Source organism: Pecten maximus, chromosome 14, assembly GCF_902652985.1.
Source record: "Pecten maximus chromosome 14, xPecMax1.1, whole genome shotgun sequence".
NCBI classification, from domain to species: Eukaryota; Metazoa; Mollusca; class Bivalvia; order Pectinida; family Pectinidae; genus Pecten; species Pecten maximus.
Genome location: NC_047028.1, coordinates 1979474 through 2002070, shown reverse-complemented (window position 1 = coordinate 2002070; position 22597 = coordinate 1979474). Strand labels below are relative to the sequence as shown.

At 30.1% G+C, this 22597-nt stretch overlaps 1 protein-coding gene and 1 long non-coding RNA gene across 2 annotated transcripts in view; one reads left to right on the top strand and one right to left on the bottom strand.

Annotated features, from left to right (window-relative positions):
- On the bottom strand, positions 1–4011 carry LOC117342801. Its single transcript, XR_004535898.1, has 2 exons — positions 3647–4011; positions 1–1162 (listed from the first exon to the last, which is right to left on the bottom strand). It is a non-coding gene; the product is annotated as an uncharacterized LOC117342801 (long non-coding RNA).
- A 4222-nt stretch (positions 4012–8233) lies between these two features.
- Positions 8234–22597, top strand: part of LOC117341962 — a 64782-nt gene continuing 50418 nt past the window's right edge. Inside the window, exon 1 of the mRNA XM_033903849.1 lies at positions 8234–8716. Coding sequence (XP_033759740.1) covers positions 8632–8716 — 85 coding nt within the window. The 5' untranslated portion in view covers positions 8234–8631. The remainder of the gene's footprint in view (positions 8717–22597) is intronic.

Sequence of the window (22597 nt, the reverse complement as noted above, 5' to 3'; positions counted from 1 at the left end):
AACTTCTTAAAGTATCTCTTCTTCAATAAATAACCATAAAATAAACAATTTCATGTTTGTTTCGCCACTCAAAGGCTACATATAGAATATATAGTCCTTCACATACTCACCAATCACATGTTTTATGTTAATGTATTATTATTACCACAGCAGGTAATACCGATTTAGAATTTACTGTTTAAAATATGTTTACGGTAATAGTGTATGATTATGTCGTCATATTATTGTACGTTCAAACCAGATACATTAATTAAGTCGTCAATATACAGGTAATTAATATATTTGTCATTTATAACCGGAAGATCTACATGTACCACAACAATGGTCTAATAAATATATTTTCATATTTTTGTTTTTGTATTTAGTTTTGTAAGACGATGCCCGTTTGATGTGGGTTTATATACTCCGTAAAAGGATGTTCAGAGTTAAGCTGTTTCTCCTGTATAACGATAGCGCACTTATAACAATAAATTTTAAAACAAACGTAAACTGTTGTACAATTTCTGTTTTGAAAATGCTGCTACATGGGACCTTATTTCTATCATTGTCACTAGGTGTGTAGTTTGATGTAAAAGGAAGCTGGATATATATCCAATAAAATATTGATCTGTATTTTTGCAGGCCTGTAATTCTGTACAGATTTAAGATGCAGAGCCTTACCTGCGTGGATTACTAAGTATCCATCAGAAAATAATATATAATCCTTTTGAATATTGTTAAAATCCGTGAACTTTGAAATGATCATTTTTTATCATTAATCACAGTCGAGTATGAACTACTCACACCGCTTCCAATTCCCATTTGATGTCTGTATTAACCTCTTAACTGTGTACTCTTACACCATAATAGATCCTTTGGTACCACAGACATTTATTGACAAACATTTGTGTGTCTGAGCGGTGTCACCACTCCCTATCACGGTAAAACATTCCTTTTTCGTCATCCTGGTCCAGCATAGACTGGTTAGAAAGATTAACTGGTTCATCAACCTTCTCATCAACTTTAATATATATTTACAATAAATCTTAAACAATAAATTATTTTCTTTGTTACGAAATCATGCTTCCTATCACAGGTCTTCCCTTTTATTGTCGCTAAACGTACATGGTTAATGTACACACAGTTTTCTACACATCGTGTGATCTCAGCGGAGGACGGTGATCTGTAAAATAAATTAAATGGTTACAGGTAGGAAAATAAAGGAAAGTCGTGTGTTTAGGATGTCATCATGCATAAAGGACTACTTGAGTATTCAGATCACCACATCAATCTGGTAAAGGTGTGGTATTATATTCCCTTAATATCATCTTATATAGTTATCTGATTTTTTCTGTCATAATATACTTCTTCATCTTTTTGCATTTCATCATGGAGTTTATGAGAATTAATTTTAATTTAAAAACTCAATAAATCTCTAAAAGTACATGCGCAATACTAATAAAGTCAGTCATGTAAATAACAGAACATTAATGATTGGTATATAACGAAAGCAAAGAAACAAAACCAAAAAAGCAACAACAGCAAAAAAAAAAAAACATAATGTAAATAAATGAAAAAAAAAAAAAAAAAATAAAAAAAAAAAAAAAAAAACGAAAAAGAAAAACAAAAATAAAAACAAACAACCAAAATGAAAACAAAGAAACAAAATAAAAATTATGAAAACAAACGAAAAAAACAAAACAAATAAGTGTTAAACGAAAAAAAACCCAAATCAAAATGAAAATAAACGAAAAAAAGGTATAAAGGATAACAAGACAAAAAAAAAAAAAACCCACAATTTCATTGGGTTTTTTTTGGCAGTCAAATGCTTCAATAAAATGTATAGTCTATCACATACTCACCAATACTTACCAATCACATCATCTTTTGTCAATCGATTATTGTTACCGAGTTAGAATATTCTCATTTTCTTTTTAAAATGTGTGTACGGTAATAGTATATGTATGTGTATTATGATTGTATATTCATGGTTAAATACGTAATTTTAAACTTAGTGCGTTGAGCGATCACGATAAGTTGATGTTAATATCTATGGTTACTAGGGTCTGATCGGGACCCCAGTGTCTGTTACGTCTCGGGCGCTGTTGATATGCCCGCCAAGCGTTGGACCACACAGCAGCCCCTCCTCTTGTGCGCGTACATTTCCTGGCTAGCTTATTCCCTTACTCTGATATAACCAACAATGCATGTTTTCTCCTCACAATATCAAATATCGTCTAGATGTGGTTAGATTTTTAAAGTATCTGTATCGTATATCGGGAAACGACAAAATATCATTATAACAAAATACGAGTTTGAAAATTTAAAATACTAGTTAAGATGACAGATCTTTTGATCATTTGGCCCACCAGGATAAAACGTTAATTCAGCCTCGCTTTTACGTAATTAAGATGCACAATGTAATGTTTTTATTACACAAACCTTGTGAGGTTACTTATTTGCCCTTAAGTGCAGGTTTAATCTGTTCACAGTGCATAGCAAAGCTACTTTTATTTGTGTAGACAGAAGGTCGCTATAGGACAACCATGATAAACATCGTCTGCTATTCACACTCAGACAGACGGTACTGGATTCTATTCTAATAATGAATTTTATAGTTTTGTTATGTCGCCTCAGTGATCGTCTTACCGCGGTAAAAGTCTGCAAAATTCAATATTATAGTTTTTAAGAAGATAGCAAAGACGTGTGGTTGGAATATGATTGTTCAAACCACCAAAGACGTGTGGTTGGAATATGATTGTTTAAACCACCAAAGACGTGTGGTTGGAATATGATTGTTCAAACCACCAAAGACATGTAGTTGGAATATGATTGTTCAAACCACCAAAGACGTGTGGTTGGAATATGATTGTTCAAACCACCAAAGACGTGTGGTTGGAATATGAGAGTTCGAAACTACCAAAGACGTGTGGTTGGAATATGATTGTTCAAACCACCAAAGACGTGTGGTTGGAATATGATTGTTCAAACCACCAAAGACGTGTGGTTGGAATATGATTGTTCAAACCACCAAAGACGTGTGGTTGGAATATGATTGTTCAAACCACCAAAGACGTGTGGTTGGAATATGATTGTTCAAACCACCAAAGACGTGTGGTTGGAATATGATTGTTCAAACCACCAAAGACGTGTGGTTGGAATATGATTGTTTAAACCACCAAAGACGTGTGGTTGGAATATGATTGTTCAAACCACCAAAGACGTGTGGTTGGAATATGAGAGTTCAAACTACCAAATAGGTTCATACAATACCTTTCCCATAAATATTAATTTGTGAACGACTTTGAGACGGCTATATCATTGATTATCATTATTATAAACATCAATTGATAGCGTTGATGCTTGCTTACAAAAAAATTCGATATAACTAATGTTATTTTCCCTTTCAAAATATCAAAGATAATTATATCTACGTAAGATAAATGTCTTGATTAATAAACTAATAATAATGAATAAAACAACTATAGATATTATGTTAATTTATACACATGTGTACATCTGTTTACATCTATTACAAATCTATATAGAATACCATACCGTCTTAACGTGTATTCTCCCACAGGTAAAAAGTACCCTTACGCCTCTAGACCTCACCTCCAAAAGATTAATAACAAGCTACTGTGATCACAATAAAACATAAACTCACCTGATAATTCTGAATGAAGCGTCTAATGTCTGTCTGTCAAGGTGTAAGACAGTGTTAATTATCAGAACAAGTTAATCGTCCTATAAAACCACAATGAGGACACCACAAACTACGCAGTTTTATTTACGTCATCCTGAATCTGGTTGGTAGATTACTTTCCTTGACCTCGTTATTTCAGTGTTTACCGTGAAGACACGAACTACTCACGAAGAAGTATTGATAACTTTGTATATGTAATATACATTCCTACGCGTACATAGACCAAGGAAATGGTGCATGTGTGCATTTCAAGGTGCAGAACTAATAAACAGCAGAACAGCTCGTCGATTTTGAGAAACATATAATTCACCCCGAAATGTAATTGGGTGTGTTGACAAACACGACGAGCCTAACTGGCCTTCTATTGGAGTAAGACTCGTTTTAAAATACGGATGTGTGAGACGGAGTGACAACATGTTTACATAGTTAAAATTAGGTTTGTAGGCCAGTGGGGTGACGATATCCGTGATGTGTTCTACAAATACACAAGTGCGCGTGATGTTTAATAGGTAGTGCTATGACGTAGGTATACATATGTTTCTGTGCAGACCGGGTTTTTTTTGTGTGTAAACATTTCAAAAGATATGATTCTTTGTCGTTTTTCACATACAAACAATGATAACCCTTACAACTGTTATTGGGGAGTGGGGAGGGGCCCGTGGCCACCTGTGTAGACTAGTGCTATATAACTGTATTATATAATTAGCTACAGTGGTTGTCAGGTGGGCGACAGACTAGGTAACACATTTTAGTAGCTTGGTTATTACTAATCCAGACATGTGGCACCAAAATCTTCAGCGGTTCCTACACGTAATGTGTAGGTTACCAGACTGGATCACCACTGCATCACGTTCGTTGATGACATTTCCAAGTCACAAAATGAAAAATATATTTTGATAAAAGCAAGAAACTGCTGATGCACATACTGTATGTTAAGATACAGAATAAATCAGTTACGTCTGATTTAAAGAAAGTGTCTTAGGGACAATTAACATGTTTACATCATATTGTATAACGGCATTAGTACATGTTAACTTTTTGCTTCTGTGCGCTTAATCTCGCACGGGTTTTGTCCCTTACGAAATCTCCTAAACCATGCGAGTTGTCTCCCTTCCAGTTTTACAAAAGTTTGTGTTTTTGTAGTTTTAGACTAGAAACAATGACAGATATAATTAAATAAAGATTCTACAGATTTTGTGGGACATTTAATGTTGCCATGTCTAGCATTTCTGAAAATTCGGAAACGAGCCCATGTGAGTGTGACAGCATTGACAATTTGATAATTGCGTACAGATCAAGAATAGCGCTAATAATATTTTTGTATCGACTTTTTTTTTTTTTAAATTTTACTCTCAAAACTAGTGAAGTTGCTTTATTTTTTTGTGGTGTGTTATGCAAATAAATGCTAGCATTCGAAAGCTCTCTAGGTCGAAGGTAACTGGCAGCCATTGTTTTAACCTACATGTACAACACCTAGAGCTGTATTCCTACACTGACCGAATCACTGTAAATTGTAGTAAACAGTCTCATGAATATAATTTGGTTTACTTACCACATATAGGCAAATGCAACACAGAATGCAAATATATTATAAACAACGACAACGTCATATCAGATGTTCTGTGTAGTATAAACAACGACAATGCCACATATGATGTCCTGTACAATATAAACAACGACAACGTCACATCAGATGTTCTGTACGGTATAAACAACGACAACGTCACAGCAGATGTCCTGTGTAGTATAAACAACGACAACGTCACATCAGATGTCCTGTGGTATAAACAACGACAACGTCACATCAGATGTCCTGTGTGGTATAAACAACGACAACGTCACATCAGATGTCCTGTGTGGTATAAACAACGACAACGTCACATCAGATGTCCTGTGTAATATAAACAACGACAACTTCACAACAGATGTTCTGTACAATATAAACAACGACAACGTCACATCAGATGTCCTGTGTAGTATAAACAACGAAAGCCTCATATCAGATGTCTCCTCTGTAGTTTGAACAACGACAACGTCACATCAGATGTCCTGTGTAGTATAAACAACGACAACGTCACATCAGATGTCCTGTGTAGTATAAACAACGACAACGACACATCAGATGTCCTGTACAGTATAAACAACGACAACGTCACATCATATGTCCTGTACAGTATAAAAAACGACAAAGTCACATCAGATGTCCTGTAGTATAAACAACGACAACGTCACATCAGATGTCCTGTGTAATATAAACAACGACATGACCAAATCAGATGTCCTTTGTAGTATAAACAACGACAAAGTCACATCAGATGTCCTGTACAGAATAAACAACGACAACGTCACATTAGATGTCCTGTGAAGTATAAACTACGACAACGTCACATCAGATGTCCTGTGTAGTATAAACAACAACAAAGTCACATCAGATGTCCTGTGTAGTATAAACAACGACAACGTCACATCAGATGTCCTGTGGTATAAACAACGACAACGTCACATCAGATGTCCTGTACAGTATAAACAACGACAACGTCACATCAGATGTCCTGTGGTACATACAACGACAACGTCACATCAGATCTCCTGTGTAGTATAAACAACGACAACGTCACATCAGATGCCCTGTACAGTATAAACAACGACAAAGTCACATCAGATGTCCCGTGTAGTATAAACAACTACAACGTCACATTAGATGTCCTGTACAGTATAAACAACGAAAACGTCACATCAGATGTCCTGTGTAATATAAACAACGACATGGCCACATCAGATGTCCTCTGTAGTATAAACAACAACAAAGTCACATCAGATGTCCCGTGTAGTATAAACAACTACAAAGTCACATTAGATGTTCTGTACAGTATAAACAACGACAACGTCACATCAGATGTCCTGTAGTATAAACAACGACAACGTCACATCAGATGTCCTGTACAGTATAAACAACGACAACGTCACATCAGATGTCTTGTACAGTATAAACAACGGCAACGTCATATCCGATGTCCTGTGTAGTATAAACAACGACAACGTCACATCAGATGCCCTGTACAGTATAAACAACGACAACGTCACATCAGATGTCCTGTAGTATAAACAACGACAACGTCACATCAGATGTTCTGTACAGTATAAACAACGACAACGTCACATCAGATGTCCTGTACAGTATAAACAACGACAACGTCACATCAGATGTCCCGTGTAGTATAAACAACTACAAAGTCACATTAGATGTTCTGTACAGTATAAACAACGACAACGTCACATCAGATGTCCTGTAGTATAAACAACGACAACGTCACATCAGATGTCCTGTACAGTATAAACAACGACAACGTCACATCAGATGTCCTGTAGTATAAACAACGACAACGTCACATCAGATGTTCTGTACAGTATAAACAACGACAACGTCACATCAGATGTCCTGTACAGTATAAACAACGACAACGTCACATCAGATGTCCTGTGTAGTATAAACAACGACAACGTCACATCAGATGTCCTGTAGTATAAACAACGACAACGTCACATCAGATGTCCTGTACAGTATAAACAACGACAATGCACATAGGATGTCATGTGTAGTATAAACAACAACAACGTCACATCAGATGTCCTGTGTAGTATAAACAACGACAACGTCACATCAGATGTCCTGTGTAGTATAAACAACGACAACGTCACATCAGATGTCCTGTAGTATAAACAACGACAACGTCACATGAGATGTCCTGTGTAGTATAAACAACGACAGCCTCACATCAGATGTCCTGTGTAGTATAAACAACGACAACGTCACATGAGATGTCCTGTACAGTATAAAAAACGACAAAGTCACATCAGATGTCCTGTAGTATAAACAACGACAACGTCACATCAGATGTCCTGTGTGATATAAACAACGACATGACCACATCAGATGTCCTTTGTAGTATAAACAACGACAAAGTCACATCAGATGTCATGTACAGAATAAACAACGACAACGTCACATCATATGTCCTGTACAGTATAAACAACGACAACGTCACATCAGATGTCATGTACAGTATAAACAACGACAACGTCACATCAGATGTCCTGTGTAGTATAAACAACGACAACGTCACATCAGATGTCCTGTACAGTATAAACAACAACAACGTCACATCAGATGTCCTGTGTAGTATAAACAACGACAACGTCACATCAGATGTCCTGTGTAGTATAAACAACGACAACGTCACATCAGATGTCCTGTGGTATAAACAACGACAAAGTCACATCAGATGTCCTGTACAGTATAAACAACGAAAACGTCACATCAGATGTTCTGTACAGTATAAACAACGACAACGTCACATCAGATGTCCTGTACAGTATAAACAACGACAACGTCACAGCAGATGTCATGTGTTGTATAAACAACGACAACGTCACATCAGTTCTGCTGTCTAGTATTATCCCCGCAAGTTGTCAGGAAAAAGTTAATGCAAGTCTAGCATACAAGTTGTAATGTCACATTTGTATCTGTACTTAAACTGTCATTTGACGAAAAAGAAAACTTGTTATTGTGTACATATTTATAACAAAGTTAGCACCATATCGGGCGGACCAAAACTACCAGACGAAAAGTAAGGCATGTCACCCAGGGTGCTGAGTTCACACTAATGCTAGTGACATTAAAGCTGTGACTGTTTTCGGTCGGTAACTCAAACTGAAATGCTAACTTTTCGTTGTTTTATGTTGACTGAGCTGACCAAACAAAACACTCCCTGGACGAGGGCTCATCCAGATGATTAACTGTGACAATGTCTCCAGACAGTTGCATAATTACCTGAATCTGTTGGAAAACCATTCAAGTCACGTCTAATTTCCATTTAATATAAACAGAAAATTCTTAACGTTCTGATGAAGTCGCCTATACTTCATGTATAATTGTAAAAGATTGGATGATATATTGGTATCGGACCATGAAAGGAATGTTGGTGATGGTGATGTTCTTCAGAGGCGTTTTATCCCAAAGTGTATCTACCGGTTAGTATAGTACATTAATCTACATGTTAGTGTAATATATTGATCTACAGTTAGTATAATACATTGATGTACAGTTAGTATAATACATTGATGTACAGTTAGTATAATGCATTGATCTACAGTTAGTATAATATATTGATGTACAGTTAGTATAATATATTGATGTACAGTTAGTATAATACATTGATCTACAGTTAGTATAATACATTGATGTACAGTTAGTATAATACATCGATGTACAGTTAGTATAATACATTGATGTACAGGTTAGTATAATACATTGATGTACAATTAGTATAATACATTGATGTACAGTTAGTATAATACATTGATGTACAGTTAGTATAATACATTGATGTACAGTTAGTATAATACATTGATCTACAGTTAGTATAATATATTGATGTACAGTTAGTATAATACATTGATGTACAGTTAGTATAATACATTGATGTACAGTTAGTATAATACATTGATGTACAGTTAGTATAATACATTGATGTACAGGTTAGTATAATACATTGATCTACAGTTAGTATAATACATTGATCTACAGTTAGTATAATACATTGATGTACAGTTACTATAATACATTGATCTACAGTTAGTATAATACATTGATGTACAGTTAGTATAATACATTGATGTACAGTTAGTATAATACATTGATGTATAGTTAGTATAATACACTAATCTACAGTTAGTATAATACATTGACCTACAGTTAGTATAATATATTGATGTACAGTTAGTATAATACATTGATGTACAGTTAGTATAATACATTGATGTACAGTTAGTATAATATATTGATACACAATTAGTATAATACATTGATGTACAGTTAGTATAATACATTGATGTACAGTTAGTATAATACATTGATGTACAGTTAGTATAATACATTGATGTACAGTTAGTATAATACATTGATGTACAGTTAGTATAATACATTGATGTACAGTTAGTATAATACATTGATATACAGTTAGTATAATATATTGATACACAATTAGTATAATACATTGATGTACAGTTAGTATAATACATTGATGTACAGTTAGTATAATACATTGATGTACAGTTAGTATAATACCTTGATCTACAGTTAGTATAATACATTGATGTACAGTTAGTATAATACATTGATGTACAGTTAGTATAATACATTGATGTATAGTTAGTATAATACACTAATCTACAGTTAGTATAATACATTGACCTACAGTTAGTATAATACATTGATGTACAGTTAGTATAATACATTGATCTACAGTTAGTATAATATATTGATGTACAGTTAGTATAATACATTGATGTACAGTTAGTATAATACATTGATGTATAGTTAGTATAATACATTGATGTACAGTTAGTATAATACATTGATGTACAGTTAGTATAATACATTGATGTACAGGTTAGTATAATACATTGATCTACAGTTAGTATAATACATTGATCTACAGTTAGTATAATACATTTATGTACAGTTACTATAATACATTGATCTACAGTTAGTATAATACATTGATGTACAGTTAGTATAATACATTGATGTACAGTTAGTATAATACATTGATGTATAGTTAGTATAATACACTAATCTACAGTTAGTATAATACATTGACCTACAGTTAGTATAATATATTGATGTACAGTTAGTATAATACATTGATGTACAGTTAGTATAATACATTGATGTACAGTTAGTATAATATATTGATACACAATTAGTATAATACATTGATGTACAGTTAGTATAATACATTGATGTACAGTTAGTATAATACATTGATGTACAGTTAGTATAATACATTGATGTACAGTTAGTATAATACATTGATGTACAGTTAGTATAATACATTGATGTACAGTTAGTATAATACATTGATATACAGTTAGTATAATATATTGATACACAATTAGTATAATACATTGATGTACAGTTAGTATAATACATTGATGTACAGTTAGTATAATACATTGATGTACAGTTAGTATAATACCTTGATCTACAGTTAGTATAATACATTGATGTACAGTTAGTATAATACATTGATGTACAGTTAGTATAATACATTGATGTATAGTTAGTATAATACACTAATCTACAGTTAGTATAATACATTGACCTACAGTTAGTATAATATATTGATGTACAGTTAGTATAATACATTGATGTACAGTTAGTATAATACATTGATGTACAGTTAGTATAATATATTGATACACAATTAGTATAATACATTGATGTACAGTTAGTTTAATACATTGATCTACAGTTAGTATAATACATTGATCTACAGTTAGTATAATACATTGATGTACAGTTAGTTTAATACACTGATGTACAGTTAGTATAATACATTGATCTACAGTTAGTATAATACATTGATGTACAGTTAGTATAATACACTGATGTACAGTTAGTATAATACATTGATGTACAGTTAGTATAATACCTTGATCTACAGTTAGTATAATACCTTGATCTACAGTTAGTATAATACCTTGATCTACAGTTAGTATAATACATTGATGTACAGTTAGTATAATACATTGATCTACAGTTAGTATAATATATTGATCTACAGTTAGTATAATACATTGATCTACAGTTAGTATAATTCATTGATGTACAGTTAGTATAATATATTGATGTACAGTTAGTATAATACATTGATGTACAGGTTAGTATAATACATTGATGTACAGTTAGTATAATACATTGATCTACAGTTAGTATAATACATTGATGTACAGTTAGTATAATACATTGATGTACAGTTAGTATAATACATTGATGTACAGTTAGTATAATACATTGATATACAGATTAGTATAATACATTGATCTACAGTTAGTATAATATATTGATGTACAGTTAGTATAATACATTGATGTACAGTTAGTATAATACATTGATGTACAGTTAGTATAATACATTGATATACAGATTAGTATAATACATTGATGTACAGTTAGTATAATACATTGATGTACAGGTTAGTATAATACATTGATCTACAGTTAGTATAATTCATTGATGTACAGTTAGTATAATATATTGATGTACAGTTAGTATAATACATTTATGTACAGTTAGTATAATACATTGATGTACAGTTAGTATAATACATTGATATACAGATTAGTATAATACATTGATGTACAGTTAGTATAATACATTGATGTACAGGTTAGTATAATACATTGATGTACAATTAGTATAATACATTGATGTACAGTTAGTATAATACATTGATGTACAGTTAGTATAATACATTGATGTACAGATTAGTATACTACATTGATCTACAGTTAGTATAATACATTGATCTCCAGTTAGTATAATACATTGATGTACAATTAGTATAATACATTGATGTACAGTTAGTATAATACATTGATCTACAGTTAGTATAATACATTGATGTACAGTTAGTATAATATATTGATCTACAGTTAGTATAATACATTGATGTACAGTTAGTATAATACATTGATCTACAGTTAGTATAATACATTGATGTACAGTTAGTATAATACATTGATATACAGTTAGTATAATACATTGATGTACAGTTAGTATAATACATTGATGTACAGTTAGTATAATACATTGATGTACAGTTAGTATAATATATTGATGTACAGTTAGTATAATACATTGATGTACAGGTTAGTATAATACACTGATGTACAGGTTAGTATAATACATTGATGTACAGTTAGTATAATACATTGATGTACAGTTAGTATAATACATTGATGTACAGTTAGTATAATACATAGATGTACAGGTTAGTATAATACATTGATGTACAGGTTAGTATAATACATTGATGTACAGTTAGTATAATATATTGATCTCCAGTTAGTATAATATATTGATGTACAGTTAGTATAATACATTGATGTACAGATTAGTATAATACATTGATCTACAGTTAGTATAATACATTGATGTACAGTTAGTATAATATATTGATCTCCAGTTAGTATAATACATTGATGTACAATTAGTATAATACATTGATGTACAGTTAGTATAATACATTGATCTACAGTTAGTATAATACATTGATGTACAGTTAGTATAATATATTGATCTACAGTTAGTATAATACATTGATGTACAGTTAGTATAATACATTGATCTACAGTTAGTATAATACATTGATGTACAGTTAGTATAATACATTGATGTACAGTTAGTATAATACATTGATGTACAGTTAGTATAATACATTGATGTACAGTTAGTATAATACATTGATGTACAGTTAGTATAATATATTGATGTACAGTTAGTATAATACATTGATGTACAGGTTAGTATAATACACTGATGTACAGGTTAGTATAATACATTGATGTACAGTTAGTATAATACATTGATGTACAGTTAGTATAATACATTGATGTACAGTTAGTATAATACATAGATGTACAGGTTAGTATAATACATTGATGTACAGGTTAGTATAATACATTGATGTACAGTTAGTATAATACATCGATGTACAGTTAGTATAATATATTGATGTACAGTTAGTATAATACATTGATGTACAGTTAGTATAATACATTGATGTACAGGTTAGTATAATACATTGATGTACAGTTAGTATAATATATTGATACACAGTTAGTATAATACATTGATGTACAGTTAGTATAATACATTGATCTACAGTTAGTATAATACATTGATGTACAGTTAGTATAATACATTGATATACAGTTAGTATAATACATTGATGTACAGTTAGTATAATACATTGATGTACAGTTAGTATAATACATTGATGTACAGGTTAGTATAATACATTGATCTACAGTTAGTATAATACATTGATGTACAGTTAGTATAATACATTGATGTACAGTTAGTATAATACATTGATGTACAGTTAGTATAATACATTGATGTACAGTTAGTATAATACACTGATATACAGTTAGTATAATACATTGATGTACAGTTAGTATTATACATTGATCTACAGTTAGTATAATACATTGATGTACAGTTAGTATAATACATTGATGTACAGTTAGTATAATACATTGATGTACAGTTAGTATAATACATTGATGTACAGGTTAGTATAATACATTGATGTACAGTTAGTATAATACATTGATCTACAGTTAGTATAATACATTGATGTACAGTTAGTATAATACATTGATGTACAGGTTAGTATAATACATTGATCTACAGTTAGTATAATTCATTGATGTACAGTTAGTATAATATATTGATGTACAGTTAGTATAATACATTTATGTACAGTTAGTATAATACATTGATGTACAGTTAGTATAATACATTGATATACAGATTAGTATAATACATTGATGTACAGTTAGTATAATACATTGATGTACAGGTTAGTATAATACATTGATGTACAATTAGTATAATACATTGATGTACAGTTAGTATAATACATTGATGTACAGTTAGTATAATACATTGATGTACAGATTAGTATACTACATTGATCTACAGTTAGTATAATACATTGATCTCCAGTTAGTATAATACATTGATGTACAATTAGTATAATACATTGATGTACAGTTAGTATAATACATTGATCTACAGTTAGTATAATACATTGATGTACAGTTAGTATAATATATTGATCTACAGTTAGTATAATACATTGATGTACAGTTAGTATAATACATTGATCTACAGTTAGTATAATACATTGATGTACAGTTAGTATAATACATTGATATACAGTTAGTATAATACATTGATGTACAGTTAGTATAATACATTGATGTACAGTTAGTATAATACATTGATGTACAGTTAGTATAATATATTGATGTACAGTTAGTATAATACATTGATGTACAGGTTAGTATAATACACTGATGTACAGGTTAGTATAATACATTGATGTACAGTTAGTATAATACATTGATGTACAGTTAGTATAATACATTGATGTACAGTTAGTATAATACATAGATGTACAGGTTAGTATAATACATTGATGTACAGGTTAGTATAATACATTGATGTACAGTTAGTATAATATATTGATCTCCAGTTAGTATAATATATTGATGTACAGTTAGTATAATACATTGATGTACAGATTAGTATAATACATTGATCTACAGTTAGTATAATACATTGATGTACAGTTAGTATAATATATTGATCTCCAGTTAGTATAATACATTGATGTACAATTAGTATAATACATTGATGTACAGTTAGTATAATACATTGATCTACAGTTAGTATAATACATTGATGTACAGTTAGTATAATATATTGATCAACAGTTAGTATAATACATTGATGTACAGTTAGTATAATACATTGATCTACAGTTAGTATAATACATTGATGTACAGTTAGTATAATACATTGATATACAGTTAGTATAATACATTGATGTACAGTTAGTATAATACATTGATGTACAGTTAGTATAATACATTGATGTACAGTTAGTATAATATATTGATGTACAGTTAGTATAATACATTGATGTACAGGTTAGTATAATACACTGATGTACAGGTTAGTATAATACATTGATGTACAGTTAGTATAATACATTGATGTACAGTTAGTATAATACATTGATGTACAGTTAGTATAATACATAGATGTACAGGTTAGTATAATACATTGATGTACAGGTTAGTATAATACATTGATGTACAGTTAGTATAATACATCGATGTACAGTTAGTATAATATATTGATGTACAGTTAGTATAATACATTGATGTACAGTTAGTATAATACATTGATGTACAGGTTAGTATATTACATTGATGTACAGTTAGTATAATATATTGATCAACAGTTAGTATAATACATTGATGTACAGTTAGTATAATACATTGATCTACAGTTAGTATAATACATTGATGTACAGTTAGTATAATACATTGATATACAGTTAGTATAATACATTGATGTACAGTTAGTATAATACATTCATGTACAGTTAGTATAATACATTGATGTACAGGTTAGTATAATACATTGATCTACAGTTAGTATAATACATTGATGTACAGTTAGTATAATACATTGATGTACAGTTAGTATAATACATTGATGTACAGTTAGTATAATACATTGATGTACAGTTAGTATAATACACTGATATACAGTTAGTATAATACATTGATGTACAGTTAGTATTATACATTGATCTACAGTTAGTATAATACATTGATGTACAGTTAGTATAATACATTGATGTACAGTTAGTATAATACATTGATGTACAGTTAGTATAATACATTGATGTACAGGTTAGTATAATACATTGATGTACAGTTAGTATAATACATTGATCTACAGTTAGTATAATACATTGATGTACAGTTAGTATAATACATTGATGTACAGGTTAGTATAATACATTGATCTACAGTTAGTATAATTCATTGATGTACAGTTAGTATAATATATTGATGTACAGTTAGTATAATACATTTATGTACAGTTAGTATAATACATTGATGTACAGTTAGTATAATACATTGATATACAGATTAGTATAATACATTGATGTACAGTTAGTATAATACATTGATGTACAGTTAGTATAATACATTGATGTACAGGTTAGTATAATACATTGATGTACAATTAGTATAATACATTGATGTACAGTTAGTATAATACATTGATGTACAGTTAGTATAATACATTGATGTACAGATTAGTATACTACATTGATCTACAGTTAGTATAATACATTGATCTCCAGTTAGTATAATACATTGATGTACAATTAGTATAATACATTGATGTACAGTTAGTATAATACATTGATCTACAGTTAGTATAATACATTGATGTACAGTTAGTATAATATATTGATCAACAGTTAGTATAATACATTGATGTACAGTTAGTATAATACATTGATCTACAGTTAGTATAATACATTGATGTACAGTTAGTATAATACATTGATATACAGTTAGTATAATACATTGATGTACAGTTAGTATAATACATTGATGTACAGTTAGTATAATACATTGATGTACAGTTAGTATAATATATTGATGTACAGTTAGTATAATACATTGATGTACAGGTTAGTATAATACACTGATGTACAGGTTAGTATAATACATTGATGTACAGTTAGTATAATACATTGATGTACAGTTAGTATAATACATTGATGTACAGTTAGTATAATACATTGATGTACAGGTTAGTATAATACATTGATGTACAGGTTAGTATAATACATTGATGTACAGTTAGTATAATATATTGATCTCCAGTTAGTATAATATATTGATGTACAGTTAGTATAATACATTGATGTACAGATTAGTATAATACATTGATCTACAGTTAGTATAATACATTGATGTACAGTTAGTATAATATATTGATCTCCAGTTAGTATAATACATTGATGTACAATTAGTATAATACATTGATGTACAGTTAGTATAATACATTGATCTACAGTTAGTATAATACATTGATGTACAGTTAGTATAATATATTGATCAACAGTTAGTATAATACATTGATGTACAGTTAGTATAATACATTGATCTACAGTTAGTATAATACATTGATGTACAGTTAGTATAATACATTGATATACAGTTAGTATAATACATTGATGTACAGTTAGTATAATACATTGATGTACAGTTATTATAATACATTGATGTACAGTTAGTATAATATATTGATGTACAGTTAGTATAATACATTGATGTACAGGTTAGTATAATACACTGATGTACAGGTTAGTATAATACACTGATGTACAGGTTAGTATAATACATTGATGTACAGTTAGTATAATACATTGATGTACAGTTAGTATAATACATTGATGTACAGTTAGTATAATACATAGATGTACAGGTTAGTATAATACATTGATGTACAGGTTAGTATAATACATTGATGTACAGTTAGTATAATACATCGATGTACAGTTAGTATAATATATTGATGTACAGTTAGTATAATACATTGATGTACAGTTAGTATAATACATTGATGTACAGGTTAGTATATTTCATTGATGTACAGTTAGTATAATATATTGATCAACAGTTAGTATAATACATTGATGTACAGTTAGTATAATACATTGATCTACAGTTAGTATAATACATTGATGTACAGTTAGTATAATACATTGATATACAGTTAGTATAATACATTGATGTACAGTTAGTATAATACATTCATGTACAGTTAGTATAATACATTGATGTACAGGTTAGTATAATACATTGATCTACAGTTAGTATAATACATTGATGTACAGTTAGAATAATACATTGATGTACAGTTAGTATAATACATTGATGTACAGTTAGTATAATACATTGATGTACAGTTAGTATAATACACTGATATACAGTTAGTATAATACATTGATGTACAGTTAGTATTATACATTGATCTACAGTTAGTATAATACATTGATGTACAGTTAGTATAATACATTGATGTACAGTTAGTATAATACATTGATGTACAGTTAGTATTATACATTGATCTACAGTTAGTATAATACATTGATGTACAGTTAGTATAATACATTGATGTACAGTTAGTATAATACATTGATGTACAGTTAGTATAATACACTGATGTACAGTTAGTATAATACATTGATGTACAGGTTACTATAATACATATTTATCTTGGTAAATCATGTATATCTGGGTAAATCATGTATATCTAGGTAAATCATGTATATCTAGGTAAATCATGTATATCTGGGTAAATCATGTATATCTGGGTAAATCATGCCTGTATGTAACACAGCGTTACGAAATAAGGATGCCACATTTCCAGGTTATTTTCTGTGTTGTACGGAGACATGTGGTGTGTGGTGATAGTGTGTACAGTATACAGGCTTTACGTTATAATTTACAGTGTCCGGATTTATTAATTTTGTTACCCCGTAGGTAAAGTTTTATAGACCATGCTTTCTGCTACAAGACAACACACATTTTAAAATGATTGATGATGATTTAATGTTTTAACTAATTACACGTGTATAAATGTGAGAGGTATATCGCTGTGTCCTGCCACCTCAAGACAGTAAATATGAATTTATAAAAATATCCATAATTCCTGTGTAGAATCTAGGACAAAGAGCTACACTATTCTAACATCCCATTTTTTACAACAAAACCACACTTGAACGCATATAACAGCCGCCGTTGACATTTTCATGCATGTTGCACGCATAGTTATGGTGATATATTGCTACATTATAGGGGGTTGTACTGGTATATTGTTATATTATAGGGTTATTGTACTTGTATATTGTTATATTATAGGGTTATTGTACTGGTATATTGTTATATTATAGGTTATTGTACTGGTATATTGTTATATTATATGTTATTGTACTGGTATTTTGTTATATTATAGGGTTATTGTACTGGTATATTGTTATATTATAGGGTTATTGTACTGGTATATTGTTATATTATAGGGTTATTGTACTGGTATATTGTTATATTATAGGTTATTGTACTGGTATATTGTTATATTATAGGGTTATTGTACTGTATATTGTTATATTATAGGGTTATTGTACTGGTATATTGTTATATTATAGGTTAATGTACTGGTATATTGTTATATTATAGGGTTATTGTACTGGTATATTGTTATATTATAGGGTTATTGTACTGGCATATTGTTATATTATAGGGTTATTGTACTGGTATATTGTTATATTATAGGGTTATTGTACTGGTATATTGTTATATTATAGGGTTAATGCACTGGTATATTATTATATTATAGGGTTATTGTACTGGTATATTGTTATATTATAGGGTTATTGTACTGGTATATTGTTATATTATAGGTTATTGTACTGGTATATTGTTATATTATAGGTTATTGTACTGGTATATTGTTATATTATAGGGTTACTGTACTGTATAATGTTATATTATAGGGTTATTGTACTGGTATATTGTTATATTATAGGTTATTGTACTGGCATATTGTTATATTATAGGGTTATTGTACTGGCTTATTGTTATATTATAGGGTTATTGTACTGGTATATTGTTATATTATAGGGTTATTGTACTGGTATAATGTTATATTATAGGTTATTGTACTGGTATATTGTTATATTATAGGGTTATTGTACTGTATATTGTTATATTATAGGGTTATTGTACTGTATATTGTTATATTATAGGGTTATTGTACTGGTATATTGTTATATTATAGGTTATTGTACTGTATAATGTTATATTATAGGGTTATTGTACTGGTATATTGTTATATTATAGGTTATTGTACTGGCATATTGTTATATTATAGGTATTGTACTGGCTTATTGTTATATTATAGGGTTATTGTACTGGTATATTGTTATATTATAGGGTTATTGTACTGGTATATGTTATATTATAGGTTATTGTACTGGTATATTGTTATATTATAGGGTTATTGTACTGTATATTGTTATATTATAGGGTTATTGTACTGGTATATTGTTATATTATAGGTTATTGTACTGTATAATGTTATATTATAGGGTTATTGTACTGGTATATTGTTATATTATAGGTTATTGTACTGTAGATTGTTATGTTATAGGGTTATTGTACTGTATAATGTTATATTATAGGGTTATTGTACTGGTATATTGTTATATAATAGGGTTATTGTACTGGTATGTGGTTACATTACTATGTTATTGACCTAATTATGGTTACAGAATAGCAATTTGGAGTGAGTGAGTGAGCGAGTGAGTGAGTGAATGAATGAGTGAGTGGGTCAGTCAGTCAGTCAGTCATTCAGTGAGTGAGTGAGTGAGTGAGTGAGTGAGTGAGTGAGTGAGTGAGTGAGTGAGTGAGTGAGTGAGTGAGTGAGTGAGTGAGTGAGTGAGTGAGTGAGTCAGTGAGTCAGTCAGTCAGTCAGTCAGTCAGTCAGTCAGTGAGTGAGTCAGTCAGTCAGTCAGTCAGTGAGTGAGTAAGTCAGTCAGTGAGTCAGTCAGTCAGTCAGTGAGTCAGTCAGTGAGTCAGTCAGTCAGTGAGTGAGTGAGTGAGTGAGTAAGTCAGTCAGTGAGTCAGTCAGTCAGTGAGTCAGTCAGTCAGTGAGTCAGTGATCAGTGAGTCAGTGATCAGTGTGTCAGTGATCAGTGAGTCAGTGAGTGATCAGTGAGTCAGTGAGTTACAAATTTAGTTAGTTAATTTGTTAGTTAGTTATTTATAGATATATTTTGTATACCCTTTGATATCATAAGGTGTTATTTACAGATATATTTTGTATAAGGTGTTATTTATAGATATATTTTGTATACCCTTTGATATCATAAGGTGTTATTTATAGATATATTTTGTATAAGGTGTTATTTATAGATATATTTTGTATACCCCTTTTTATTATAAGGTGTTATTTGTAGATATATTTTGTATAACCCTATATATCATAAGGTGTTGTTTATAGATATAGTTTGTATGACTCTTGATATTATAAAGAGTCATTTTTATTCATTGTTTTAAACACCCTTTATATTTTGAGATGTTAAGATTGATATATTCTGTATAATAGGAATATCCTGACAAAGAATTGACTATTACAGGTGTCAGAACTCACCTGTCCTGTGTCACCTATTTAATTGAGATGACTACCGAGTGGATGTCATTAACGAGATAAACAGGTGATGTGTGGTCACCTTCCTCAAACGTGTGTTTGATAGGTCCCAGTGTCATTAGGTACACGTTGATGTAGACGGATGTAGTTGTGGTTTAGACGAATGATTAAAGCGTTCATTTAACTCAGATCTGGATGTGAAGATTATACAGTTCTACAACTCAGTATGTTGTATTGCCGACACTAAACATAGCCGACTAGTGATAAGGATTACTGTATATAACCACATGTCTCGTCAGAATAGCCTTGCGGTGAAAACTCAGAATAACAGAAAGAAACCCCATTTTTTGCGTCGCTCCTACACCTGTCATCCTGCCAATGAACGCGGTGCCAGTCGGAGAGAAGAGCTACCTAATGATAGATTCCAAAATGTTAAGAAAATCCTCGTGTGGTATTTGTGGTTCCACAATCTACTGTCTAAGTGAACAAGATATACAGTACTTATTCATATATAAATTATAACATTAGTTAGTGCTTATTTTATATAACATTAGTTAATATTTATTTTACATTGTATATAAATTATAACATACATTTTGTAAGTTAGTACTTATTTTCTATATAAATTATATCATTGGTTAGAACTTATTTTCTATATCAATTATAACATTAGTTGTTACTTATTTTCTATATAAATTATAACATTAGCTATTACTTATTTTCTATATAAATTATAACATTATTTATTACTTATTTTCTATATAAATTATAACATTATAACTTATTTTCTATGGAAAATATAGCATAAGTTAGAACTTATTTTCTATATAAATTATAACATTATTTACTTTGTAAGTACACGTACCTAGTATTTCCTAGGATTTGATATCAGTATTTACTTTGTAAGTACACGTACCTAGTATTTCCTAGGATTTGATATCAGTATTTACTTTGTAAGTACACGTACCTAGTATTTCCTAGGATTTGATATCAGTATTTACTTTGTAAGTACACGTACCTAGTATTTCCTAGGATTTGATATCAGTATTTACTTTGTAAGTACACGTACCTAGTATTTCCTAGGATTTGATATCAGTATTTACTTCGTCGTAAGAAACATTAACTATACATAACGTTTTATTAGACACTCAAGGATACTAACCGTAATCTGTATTCTCATTCCAGTATAAATCGACTTACATTCATAAATAAAAAAATCATTCATAAGTGGTATGTTTAAAAATAGA